Source organism: Paramisgurnus dabryanus, chromosome 1 (assembly GCF_030506205.2).
Source record: "Paramisgurnus dabryanus chromosome 1, PD_genome_1.1, whole genome shotgun sequence".
In the NCBI taxonomy this organism is placed as follows: Eukaryota; Metazoa; Chordata; class Actinopteri; order Cypriniformes; family Cobitidae; genus Paramisgurnus; species Paramisgurnus dabryanus.
In genome coordinates this window covers 50,236,336-50,248,815 of record NC_133337.1, presented here as the reverse complement: position 1 = coordinate 50,248,815, position 12,480 = coordinate 50,236,336, and the positions used below count along the sequence as shown (strand labels likewise).

General features: G+C 36.8%; 1 protein-coding gene across 1 annotated transcript in view; it reads left to right on the top strand.

Moving 5' to 3' along the window:
• The first annotated feature begins 289 nt into the window (after positions 1 to 289).
• gfra1b (gdnf family receptor alpha 1b) overlaps positions 290 to 12,480 on the top strand; it is a 33,608-nt gene continuing 21,417 nt past the window's right edge. Inside the window, exons 1-3 of the mRNA XM_065262829.2 lie at positions 290 to 790; positions 1,253 to 1,561; positions 1,831 to 1,914. Coding sequence (XP_065118901.2) covers positions 730 to 790; positions 1,253 to 1,561; positions 1,831 to 1,914 — 454 coding nt within the window. The 5' untranslated portion in view covers positions 290 to 729. The remainder of the gene's footprint in view (positions 791 to 1,252; positions 1,562 to 1,830; positions 1,915 to 12,480) is intronic.

Below are 12,480 nucleotides of genomic sequence, written 5' to 3'. Positions count from 1 at the left end.
TATTATAAAGACGTACAGTAGCTGTATTTAATTAAAAACAGAAGCGCTGAAGAGTGACATCACATAACTCTATAGGCTCAGAATAGTGTGATTCAAAATTGGTGATTCAGATTTATTGGCAAAGTGGATCCTATTTCTGCTCGTACTCTCGTTGGACAACTCTTATTAAGCACCGAAACTATTAAGTAAAGTGCTTAATGGTGCTTCATCAGCGAATATTCACTGTCCGTCCGAGCCACCGACCTTCTAGAAATACGAGCACATGCGCAGTGTCTCGAACAAAGTGCGCGTACCTCGACCTCAGGAGTCCGGAGTCGCATACTGTCAGTCAAACGAGCTCGCAACAGCACTCATGTCTGACATTAACTGTGTGTGGACTGATAATAACTTTAAACAATTTTCTGCAGTGCTTATTTTATTTGTTTAGGAAACGTCCAGGTATTTTGAACCAGTGTTAAAGACATGATAAAGAAGATAACAATTTTTTTATATATATTTGCGGTGTTATTAGAGTTTTTGTTTTAATAATTTTCTCTCAGTGGCGTTTTTAATTTCTCGTGGGGGTGTGTCGTCAGAAGAGCGGTGAGCGTTTGTTGGAGTATGCGAGTGTGCTCGGATGTGTATGATGTCTCGTGTCGTCTTGTTTCTCACTAGAGCGCAGCCGGCGCGCAATGGATTTACTGGGGGAATTGTTATACATCGTTTTTAACCAATTTATGTGCTCTGTAAATGGATATTAATAAAGCGACGATGATATTCGCAACTTTTTGGATAATGTTGCCTGTCCTTGGTAAGTTCTGCGTCATTGTGTTATAAGGTTTGTGTTCAACCAATTGTTGAGGGCAGTTTTAGATATGAACATTCAATATTTATTGTATTTTTAATTATCAATATTATGAATATTATGATTTTGATATTATTATTATTATTAGTTTTGATCCTCAACTAAGACATGCACGAATTACATTTGTTATACATAGGAAAATTAACCATGGATCATGGTTTTATTATAGTAGCCTAAAAGTGAAGTTACCATACTATTTTGCTTTTTATTTTTACTTCAAATAAAATCAAACAAACTATAGTCAAACCATGGTTGATTTTCAAATAGCCCCCTATTTGCTTGAACTGTTCCGTCTAAGTACTTGGGTAGTCGCAATTACCTGAATTGTCCGTTATAAACATAAAAAAGCCATGAACATTTTTGTTTTTCAAATCTGTTTTATTAATCTCTTTACCTTATCCTCCACAGATTTAATGCACTTGTCACATGCAGATGTGATTGCAAAGTCTCGTTCGGTTCGGTTGGACTGTGTTAAAGCTCATGAACAGTGTTTGGGTAGGTACGGCTGCAGCACTAAATACCGAACCATGAGACAGTGTGTGGCCGGGAGTACGGGTAACTTTAGCCTACTGGCGGAACCCGAGGCACAGGACGAGTGCCGAAACGCCATCGAGTCCATGAAACAGAGCCCACTTTATGACTGTAAGTGCAGGAGAGGAATGAAGAAAGAGAAAAACTGTCTGCGCATCTTTTGGAGTATATACCAGAGTTTACAAGGTACCTGCACGTGCATCTTGAGACTTCTCATTGAACCCTGAGTCTGTATCATGATCAAACCCACTTACTTATTCCTAATGCCATCCATATTTAATTTTACTACTGTAGCCATATAGTTTCAATGTTTTTTAGTAACCACAAATTTACCAAATTTGTTTGAGTATAGTAACCATGGTATTTGTAGTGAACATATGGTATTAACATGCTGGTTGTAATAATTTTACTGTCTATATTATCTTACTGCTCGTTTTTGGATGTTCATTTTTCAGCCAATGATTTGCTGGAGGACTCACCATATGAGTCAGTAAACAGCCGTCTGTCTGATATTTTTCGCCTAGCTCCTATATTATCAGGTAAGTCCAATGTTATATTAACCCACCTCACACCTAAAGGCACATACGAAATATTTAGCCATGTTTATTTAGTCTGTATTTAAAATATATGCCATATACTAACAGGAGCATGGTCCTCATGACCTTATGTAATGTATGACTTTTCGTATGACCCTATACTGAACGTACATAGTCATATTGCTTTGTTTAGCCATGTTTCTAAAAACTTTTTGTTAGCTGCTATAAGTAGCATATGCAATTCCTGTAAATTATAGTAGAGTGCATGTTGGTAGTAATGATATACATATGTGTACCTAAATACAGATTAGGAATGTTTTAAGAGGTACCCTTTTGTATCTTTACTTCTGAAAGCATAAAGCATTGCATTAGTAATACAAAGGTCACATAACTCACAAACTTATAAATAAAATAGATAAATTGAAGCACTATAAGTCACTTTGGATAAAATGCATGAATGTAAACATAAAATGCAAAATGTAAAACCTATGCCGTATTTACTAAAATGTCCTATAGTGCTTTAGGTCTGGGAAGAATATGCTTATTTGATTCCTTTGCAAATGATGCATGAGTCAATTCCTGATGCATTCCTATAGAAAACCACTGTAGCAGAACAAGTGATGCTTGATGGAGATGCTATAGTTAAACTCTGTAGATGGCGCTATTCCTCCCTGTACATGAGTCAGGTTTGGATAAAATAGCCGCTGTCTCAGTTTGATTTATGCTTAATGGTAGTGATAGAGTGGTGATAGATGGTGTTGTATCATGGTTTTTGTCTGCAATATATTTATTTAAATGAAATATAAATACATACATATAGTAGTGTTAAATCCAAGGACATGGGACGAGAGACCCTCTATCCTAACATTCTCTCTCTTTTTACTTCAAATCAATAAAGCTGTACAAGAGACATCGCTTCTGAGACTGGGAGCTTTGCTCCTTAATGAAACAATAATCAATACGGGTAAAGGCTGTACAAAAGGCATACATTGGTCCATTTTAACAACCGGTGTATTTTTGCAACTGTCTATTCAGTCATCATTAGTGCATTCCTTAACTTGGGTTTTACTACAGTTAAAACAAAAAAACACGATTTACTGGTAATCAATACACCAAAAACATGGTTGATTTATCATAATATTCTAATAAAAAAACATCAAAAGCATTTGACTGTGCCAGGGGACTGCAGGTGTTGAGAGAGAAAGAAAGACTTTGCATTCATTTTAAATATTTTCATAATTGGACCCTAGTGGAACACCCTTGCATTTTATTTTTTGTGTGTTTAGAGCAATTTCATGAAAACAATAGTGCATGGGAAAAGGTGCAGCGCGGTTCTGCCATATCCCAGCAACTTGAGTAATAATTCACAGCTGGGCTATACAGAAGTGAGCAGGATGTTTATGGCCTCTGTCAGTGCAGCTTCAATAAAAACTGATTCGGTTGAGAGATTCAGATCCACAGTGCCAGATCTCTACACATGGTCCAGATGGACAGACATTCCCATTCTTGAGCTCATCAGAGGTCCAGCAAAGTGAGCATTTTACAGGCCTTATAAATCTGTAGGGAGCCCTTTGTATCAAGCTGAAAAGCTACAAGCACAACTGGTACCACATTCATTGTTTAACAGAAAAGTGTGGAAATGAAGTCACACTTGATTCCAGTCACAGTTACGTCACAAAGAGAAATGACTCTAGATTTGACATAGACACTAAATTAGAGAAACATTAAGTAGTTTGCCCTTTAAACGGGCCATGAATTGACAAATTAAGTTTTTAATTTTGACATATAAAAGTCATTGTACTATGATTACATTCTGTAAGCTTTAGAACTCAAAACCCAAAACCGCTTTTATTAAAACCAAGCTGCCAAAATGCTTAATGTCAGATCATGTCTCAGTATGATGTCATAGTGTGTTCTGCAAAGATCAACAAGCAATTCTACATCATTGCCTCTTTTACTTCACCACTGATTTGCACTTTATGTAGGGCAAGAAACCCAAACCCAAAAAATTACTTAAGCAACAAAACTATAGTAATGGATTGCTCGAGAACTCGAACGTGGCATCGACGATCAAACATGAAAATGATGATATTTATTTTGTGGTTATGGCGGCATTTGGATATCTGGTTAGGGTTACAACTGCCTGTGGTAGTAAAGACTGGGTGCGTGTTTGACGTTGACGGGAGCTGCACAGAAGGCGTATGACATCAGTACCATGCATGATTCAAAAGCTTCCTAAGTATGCACAGTCATCCTGGGGCAACCCTACTGATCCGCGCAACGCTGTGAAGCCGAACACACATCAGATCACTGAGGCACTATGGTTTTAAAAGGACGCAGTAATTTTTGGATTCACTTCGGTAAGACGAAAACACAGTCAGTCAGGTGCAAAATGTACAGAGCCGTCACAAGTTCCCTCATATCAGCTCATATTTAAACTAGAGCCCGACCGATAAAGGATTTTGAAGGCCGATACCGATACAAATGTTTGTTGGTTTTAAAATCCAATATTCCGATATATATATATATATATATATATATATATTTTTTTTTTTTTCAGAAATGCGCAACAAAACATTAACAGATTTCCCTTAAATTAGTTATTTGTAGTTATTTATGAGTTTGAACTAAAATAATATGATAATGCATTTTAGTCACAACAGAACAGAGGAACATCAAAATATATTAAAGTTCTGATAAATAAAATGTATAAAATACAAACTTAAGATATGAAACGTAAAGGCCTTTGAACAAAAACACAAAAACAACAACAACCAAATCAAAATTACCAGTTTTAAAAGACTTGGTTCATAAATATAACCTTGAATAGGACTGGAGACAAATTCTGTTACGTTCTGATAAATAACAACAACAGCAAAATATAAATTGCTGATCACTTGACTCAGGCAGTGGCTAGACGCCTAAATCTGGACCCCACCTGCAGCTACTGGTTCAAAGCGCTCTGTCAAAAACACCAACAGTTAGAAAATCTAAAGAAGGCTGTTTCGTCCATTTTTTTATATACTGTATATTAATTTATCGGCCATTATGAATGCCGATACCGATAGTTTGGAAAATGCCTAATATCGGCCTGCCGATATATCGGTCGGGCTCTAATTTAAACATCAAATGTCAAGAGATACCAGAGACCCATACGAGCATTGCATCTTGACTGAGAACATGTGAGAGGACGACACGACACAACTAATCGCCAAAACGATAGCAAAAGACTGAAAGCTGCTTAATGTTATGAAGCTTGTGCTTTGACTTGACGTGTTTAAAAGCGCGCAGTTATGGGCACATCAACAACGTGAGGTTAAAGGTGGAGTGCACAATGTTTGAAAAACGCTTTGGAAAAGGGAGTCGGGCCGACTACCAAAACACACTTGTAGCCAATCAGCAGTAGGGGCGTGTTTACTAACCAACATCCTTGCCGGGGTTGTGTATGTGTGGGGTGGGTCTATCAAAAGAAGGTCCAGATTCTATTGGGGTAGGGGCGTGTTTGTTTAGGTGATTTTAAATATCAACATTGGCTTACAAACATTTTGCACTCCTTTATTTAACCCTAACCGCCCCTTTTATTCCCCAGTTAATCGAGTACGCGTTTTTCAAACCTATGGATTAATCGAAATGAAAAGATGACATACATGCACATCCCTACCCCAATGATTACAAGGGATCTTTGCACTGCCTTTCTAACATAAGGAAAGCTTACTGTAGATGATTTTTAGATCATGTTAGAAAGGCACTGTAGGTTCAAGACACATCGGGTAAACACATCGCAGCAGTGTTTTTTTTTTCTTTTTCAAAACTGTTGGCCAGCAGTGGGTGTTTACTTTCAAGTCTTGAATAGATACTTACCACAATGGATTTTTATGCAAAAATCTTGTTAATATAAGTGAACCTCAAAAAACATTATAAACTAAAAATGCAGTTCGTGACACATGTACTGGTAAAATGTATAGCTTCAATGGACTGTAAATAGCTATTGATAAAAGTGTCAGCCATGTGCATAAATTAAATTACTTAACATGATACATTATCCTCAAGGTAAATAAAAGCCTAAGTGAAGAGACAGAAATGTAGTTAAAACATTTTTTTTTTACATTTTTTTTGCACCCTTGAGTCCTGACAGAGGTGCCATCTCATGTAATTGCAGCCATTCAGCCATGCACACAAACATCAGTGTTTCAGTAAATATGTTCAGGTTACATTTCCTGTCTAGAACATGACCGAGATCGATACAAATGGCCGCATTAAGTATCTAATATTTGCTGAGCTAAACAGTTAACTAACCAACTGTAATAGCGTTAAAAATTTTAACAAACTTAGCTTTCTCCACAAAGATGTATCACTGAGGTAATACGAGCCAAAACAGATCAAATCTTTTACGTGTTTACTTCATCTTCTTATAAAGCTGGGTTACAGACTTTTTGTTCAGGATTCCTCTATATGCATTATGCTATACAGGCACTTTCTGTCCTATTACTGTATGTGATACCACGGCCGCAAGCTCTACACCGCTTTTGTCTGTTTTGGGTTTTAGTTACAGATCCCCTTGAGCCGTGGGATAATAAGAAAAAGAGAGGGAGAAAACATATCCACCTTGGTAGGGCAGAACTGTATTGAATATAATTGAATTGTACAGCTGTTGCCTGTAGGCAGGCCAATTAGTGAAGGTTATAAAGCTTATGAGGTTTTACACATAGAAGGTATTGCATGTATGCATCTATTTGAAATACAACAGTGTTGTAAGTAAAGACAGGAGGAAGAAGAGCATTCATTCATTTATTTACTTCATGGCCTTAGCCAAGCCTGTCTTATCTTAGCCTTGATAAACCTTGTGATGTGGGTCTTTATTTTTTTTTTTTTTAAATTATTTATTTACCAATTTATTTTTGTCATTTAATGCTCTAGTGAAACCCTTTCCAGAAACATGTTTATTGTCCCATAAATCTAAACCACGAACGGTGAGACATTCAGACCGAATAACCACTGGAATACATTTACAGTACCAGGAAGTACTTAGATTAAAATAGGTCCTTTCCATGAATCAATAAAGAAGCGGCCATGAGAGAAGAAGAATGATCATTCTGTCACTGAAGCGCAAGAGTTGTGCCACCTGATCTGACAGTAATAAGCTTTAGCAATGAAGAGAAAGCATGTTATTTAGATTAGAAGAGGAAAATAGATCGACTGTATGGAAAGATGAAGTTAAATAAAGAGAGCATGAAGGTCAAGTTTGTGTAGGAACCATAAGCTGATTACAATGTAAACTAACACATACTGTAGGATGATGTTTCACTATGGACCATTCCTATCCTTTGAGACTGTCTTGAATCCTGCTCAATGCCTTGTTAATTGATTTTTTTGTGTCCCTGCTTTGGCTTGTCAATAGTCAAGTAGTCCCATATGGTCCCATATTGTTTGTCTACAACATATGTGTGCTACTAGGAGTGATGTTTCAAAGTATTACCAAAATTAATGATAAACATAGTAATGGATAATATATAGGCAGACGGTTGTTATCACACAGTGTGATTAGTCTTGTATTACACTAAAGGGGCGTATTTACTTCATAAGTAAGGTAAGGGATATTAAATATTGATTTGAAATATTTTATTTGCAAATTTTTAACAAATGCATCCCAACCAGTGTTCGAATTAAGGGGAGGGGGGTTCCGGACCTCCTATAAGCATTGAGGGACCCCCCATAAAGCACAAAAATATAAATTAGTGGGGTCCCCAGGTGTTTATTTAAATTACAATACTACATGAATTTAAAATTCTCATGCTGCGCTGCCACAAAGCGATACTGACCATAATTTTGCAAAAAATGAATCCAAAAAATTCCGTCTGAAATAAATCTAAACTCTCAAGTGCGCCTCACGCTGTTTTCTGGAGTAATTGACAGATTGTTAGATTTAGGATTGGATTAGGGGCTTTTAAAAAAATCCTCTCAAACTATTATTTTACACTAATTCAAGTGGTGAAAAATGGTTAGGGTTTGAGCTAAAAAAGTGTTTCTTTAAAGGATTAGTTCATTTTCTTAAAAACAATCCAGATAATTTACTCACCCCCACGTCATCCAAAATGTTGATGTCTTAATTTCTTCTCGACTGAACAAAGAATGTTTTTTGAGGAAAACATTCCAGGATTTTTCTCATTTGAATGGACTTTAATGGACCCCAACACCTAACAGCTTTAATGCAGTAGGGATGGGACAATTACCGGTTTTACAATTAACCACAATAAAATGTCCTGACGATTAGTATTATCGTTTAAAATGTAATTATCATTACAATCGTGTTTGATTGCCGTGATTTTGAAAACTCGCGGTAAATCCTGTCCAACCAGAATCAGTTTGACGCAGGCGCGCACATGCAACATAGTTTGCACAAGAAGGCATTTAAGGGATAATGTATTGTATTCATTCACGGTAAACTTATTAGATTTATTTTTATTTTTTACCACAGACATAATTTCAGGGACATGAATTATTAAATTGTGATTTTCAAAAATATAACTTTTTATTTCAGTGTGTGTATCAGTTCTTTTTGAACATTTCCATGTCATTTTAACAAAACCATGATAATATTGATAACCATGATAACTTTCGTCACTATAATCATGATATGAAATTTTCATACCGTCCCATCCCTATAATGCAGTTTAAAATTGCAGTTTCAAAGGACTCTAAACGATCCCAAACGAGGCATAAGGGTCTCATCTAGTGAAACGATTGTCATTTTTGGCAAGAAAAAAATGCACTTTTAAACCACAACGTCTTCGTCTGGTCATGTGATGTGCCAGCCTGACCTCACGTAATTAGTCATCAAGTCAAAAGGTCACGGATGACGAATGCGAAACTACAATTGTTTACAAGTGTGGAGAAAGAGCACCGTTTCGACGTTGTTGATATGTGGAATGATACAAATTAATGTCTTTGTGTCAGTTTATCGTTTAAAATTACGCAATTACGTGAGGTCACGCTGGCGCTTCACACAGACGGAGGAAAAAGATAAGTGGTGGTTTAAAAGTGCATATTTTTGATTTTTCTTACCAAAATGATCATTTCGCTAGATAAGACCCTTATAGAGCTGTAATCGGGCCTTAAAAGTTAGGCCCGAAATGTCCGAAGCCCGACAGAATGCAGCCCGAACCCGAACGTACATTTAGATTGACAGCTTTTTAAAAGCCCGAACCCGTTTACAGCCCGACATTATTTAAATGTGCGCACACACACAGCTTTTGTCAAGAATGAGACATTTACACAGGTTTTAACATTATTTATTCATGACTAATAATCTACACGCCACTTGGAAGTTGAAACAAAGAAATAAGTAATCTGTAACATTGTAACATCTCATTCTAAATAGGCTTATGCAATACACTATAAATATGCCAATAAAATTATTATTTCTTAACGAATTAAATTAAGATAATACATTCTGAATTAAGATGGGTATTTGGCAATAACGAAATTAAGAGGCAGGCTCAGCGGGATTTGCGTCGGCACTTCTCTCCATTAGCCTACTGCCAACATTAGTCTATATCCTCTGTCTATTATGTAAGACTCGATTCATATTTAGTTATACATTGAAAAACCTACTCACCAAGATTAGGCTACATGTTTTTGATGAGGAAAATCATTAAATCCACTGTAAATGAATTCAGCGCGATCCTGCGCTACTGATTTGAACTTGACCGCTCATTTACCTCACAAAGCCGGAGCGGAAGCCCGAGCCCGCCCCGAGCCCGTGTAAAATGTTAGAAATAAAGCCCGAACCCGCCCGAGCCCGTCGGGTCCCGACGGGTCCCGTCGGGTTCGGGCAAAGATCTTCAGCTCTAGACCCTTATACCTTGTTTGGGATCATTTAGAGTCCTTTGAAACACTGTTGAAACAGCAATTTTAAACTGCATTAAAACTGTTAAGTGTTGGGGTCCATTAAAGTCCATTAAAATGAGAAAAATCCTGGAATGTTTTCCTCAAAAAACAATTTCTTCTCGATTGAACAAAGAAAAACATCAACATTTTGGATGACATGGTGGTGAGTAAATTAACTGGATTTTTTTTACGAAAATTAATTAATCCTTTAATAAAGGTGGGCTTGGCCGTGGGGGGGTCATTAATAATCTTTAACATAATTCGCTGTAGCCAATAGGGGTGTCACAATTAATCGATTGTGCGATGCATCGCGATGCGGGGGTGGACGATTCTGCATCGATGCAGTAATAACCCATAATCGATTATAGCCTGCTTACATCATTCGTCGCGTACAGGTATGTGGCGGTAGAAAAAATGGCAGAGGGTTGTGAGAAACGAGTGATAAAAAATGCACCGGGTATTTTAAAAGCCGATGTCTGGGCTCATTTCGGCTTCTATGAAAATGCTGGTAAGCACGAACTGGACAAGACACACGCCCGAAATGACCGGAGCCCGACATAATGCAGCCCGAATCCGAACGTACATTTAGATCGACAGCTTTTTAAAAGCCCGAACCCGTTTACAGCACGACATTATTTAAATGTGCGCACACACACAGCTTTTGTAAAGAATGAGAAATTTACACAGGTTTTAACATTATTTATCCATTACTAATTATCTACACGCAAAGTTGAAGTTGAAACAAAGAAATAAAATAAGTCATCTGTAACATTGTAACATCTCATTCTAAATATGCCTATGCAATACACTATAAATAGGCCAATAAAAAGATTATTTCTTAACGAATTAAATTAAGATAATACATTCTGAATTAAGATGGGTATTTGGCAATAACGAAATTAAGAGAAAGGCTCCGTGGGATTTGCGTCGGCACTTCTCTCCATTACTGCCAACATTAGTCTATATCCTTTGTCTAAATTATGTATTTAAGACTCAATTAATATTTAGTTATACATTGAAAAACCTTTACTCACCAAGATTAGACTACATGTTTTTGATTAGGAAAATTATTAAATAAATGGCTTCAGCGCGGTCCTGCGCTACTGAACTTGACTGCTCATTTACCTCACAAAGCCGGAGCGGAAGCCCGAGCCCGCCCCGAGCCCGTGTAAAATGTTAGAAATAAAGCCCGAACCCGCCCGAGCCCGTCGGGTTCGGGCAAAGATCTTCAGCTCTAGTGTAAAGCCTGCCATGCACAAATAAAATATGTAGGCAATACCACTAATCTAAGAAACCACGTTAACCGTTTTCAACCCGAGCTGCTAAAGAATGCAAGTGTTGATAATGCTTTAATTGACAGTAGTATTATGCACTTTTAGTTTTTCCTAATGTTTTAGTTTTAAATGCTGCTGTTGTTTGCTGTTTACAGAACAAGTTTGTCTTGTTTCCTATTAAGTAGTATACTTTAGTATGAAGAAAACAAAATACAAAGGAGTTCAAATACTGTATCTGACTTCTTACATTCATCAAAATAAATTTAGCAATGTGCAGTAATAAAAAAAAGGATGCAATGCATTGTGATGCATCATGATGCATCGTAACATCGAATTGAATCGAATCGTTAACTTAATAATCGGAATCGAATTGAATCGAGGAACCAGTGAAGATTCACACCTCTAGTAGCCAACTGTTTAGCAGGAAAGACAGATAAAACAAACAGTGATATCCATTTTTTCTTCTTGATGCCATCTGAATTATTCACACTCTCTGGCTGATCCAAAACATAAGAAATCCAATGTTAAGTTCCCAACTTTAAAATAAGACTGTGTCCTCGCCTCACATATTATCTGACCAGCACCCTTTCATAGGTTCAGTATACCAGTTAGTGTATTTAAGGAAAATCACAGCGACCTAATATGGATTTAACAAAATCTATTGTAGGAATATAGGTGGTAATTATAAATTTGAATTTGTATGAATATTAAATTAAAATCCCTTTTCACCATTTATTAAATATATTAAAAAACACTATCAACGTCTGGCTAATTTATTTCAGGAATTATTTGACTCCAAGCTGGTTTTGATCCACAATTCCCTACAGTTAAGACAATGCTGCTATTGTTTTGCATATTCGATAGTATAAATTCATATGCGTAATGTTCACTTGAATTGGCAAAGTTTGTTTTAGAAAAATCAATTCAGACTTCACTGGTATTGGCACAAAGACAATCGGAGAGGAAGAGGTTATTAAATTTGAAAAAATGGCCCTGTCAGCAGTTATTGTTTGGAAGTGGAATTTGATTTCCAATCTCATTTCACATCATTGACATGGATGCCAGGACTGTATACGGTTTATGAATGCCAACCAGCTGCCACACAGCCCGAGGAATAGCCAGACGGCGGGAGAGCATTTTATATTTGCATAGACATAGAATGCATTCCACATTAGATATGGTGCACCTAATAAAACCCAGCCATGAGGTGAACATGTAAACATTGTCAAACGTGAACAAAACGAACGTCTCAAATCTTCATTATCTCACACTACGAGAGGAAACATAGAGAACAGCTTGATGATTGCTGGAGGGAATTTCACATTTAAAGTTTGTGCATGCTGTGTCCTGTATAGCTCATAAGTGTTGCAAATGTGTGATTAAAACCCAATATATCTGTTAAGTGTGA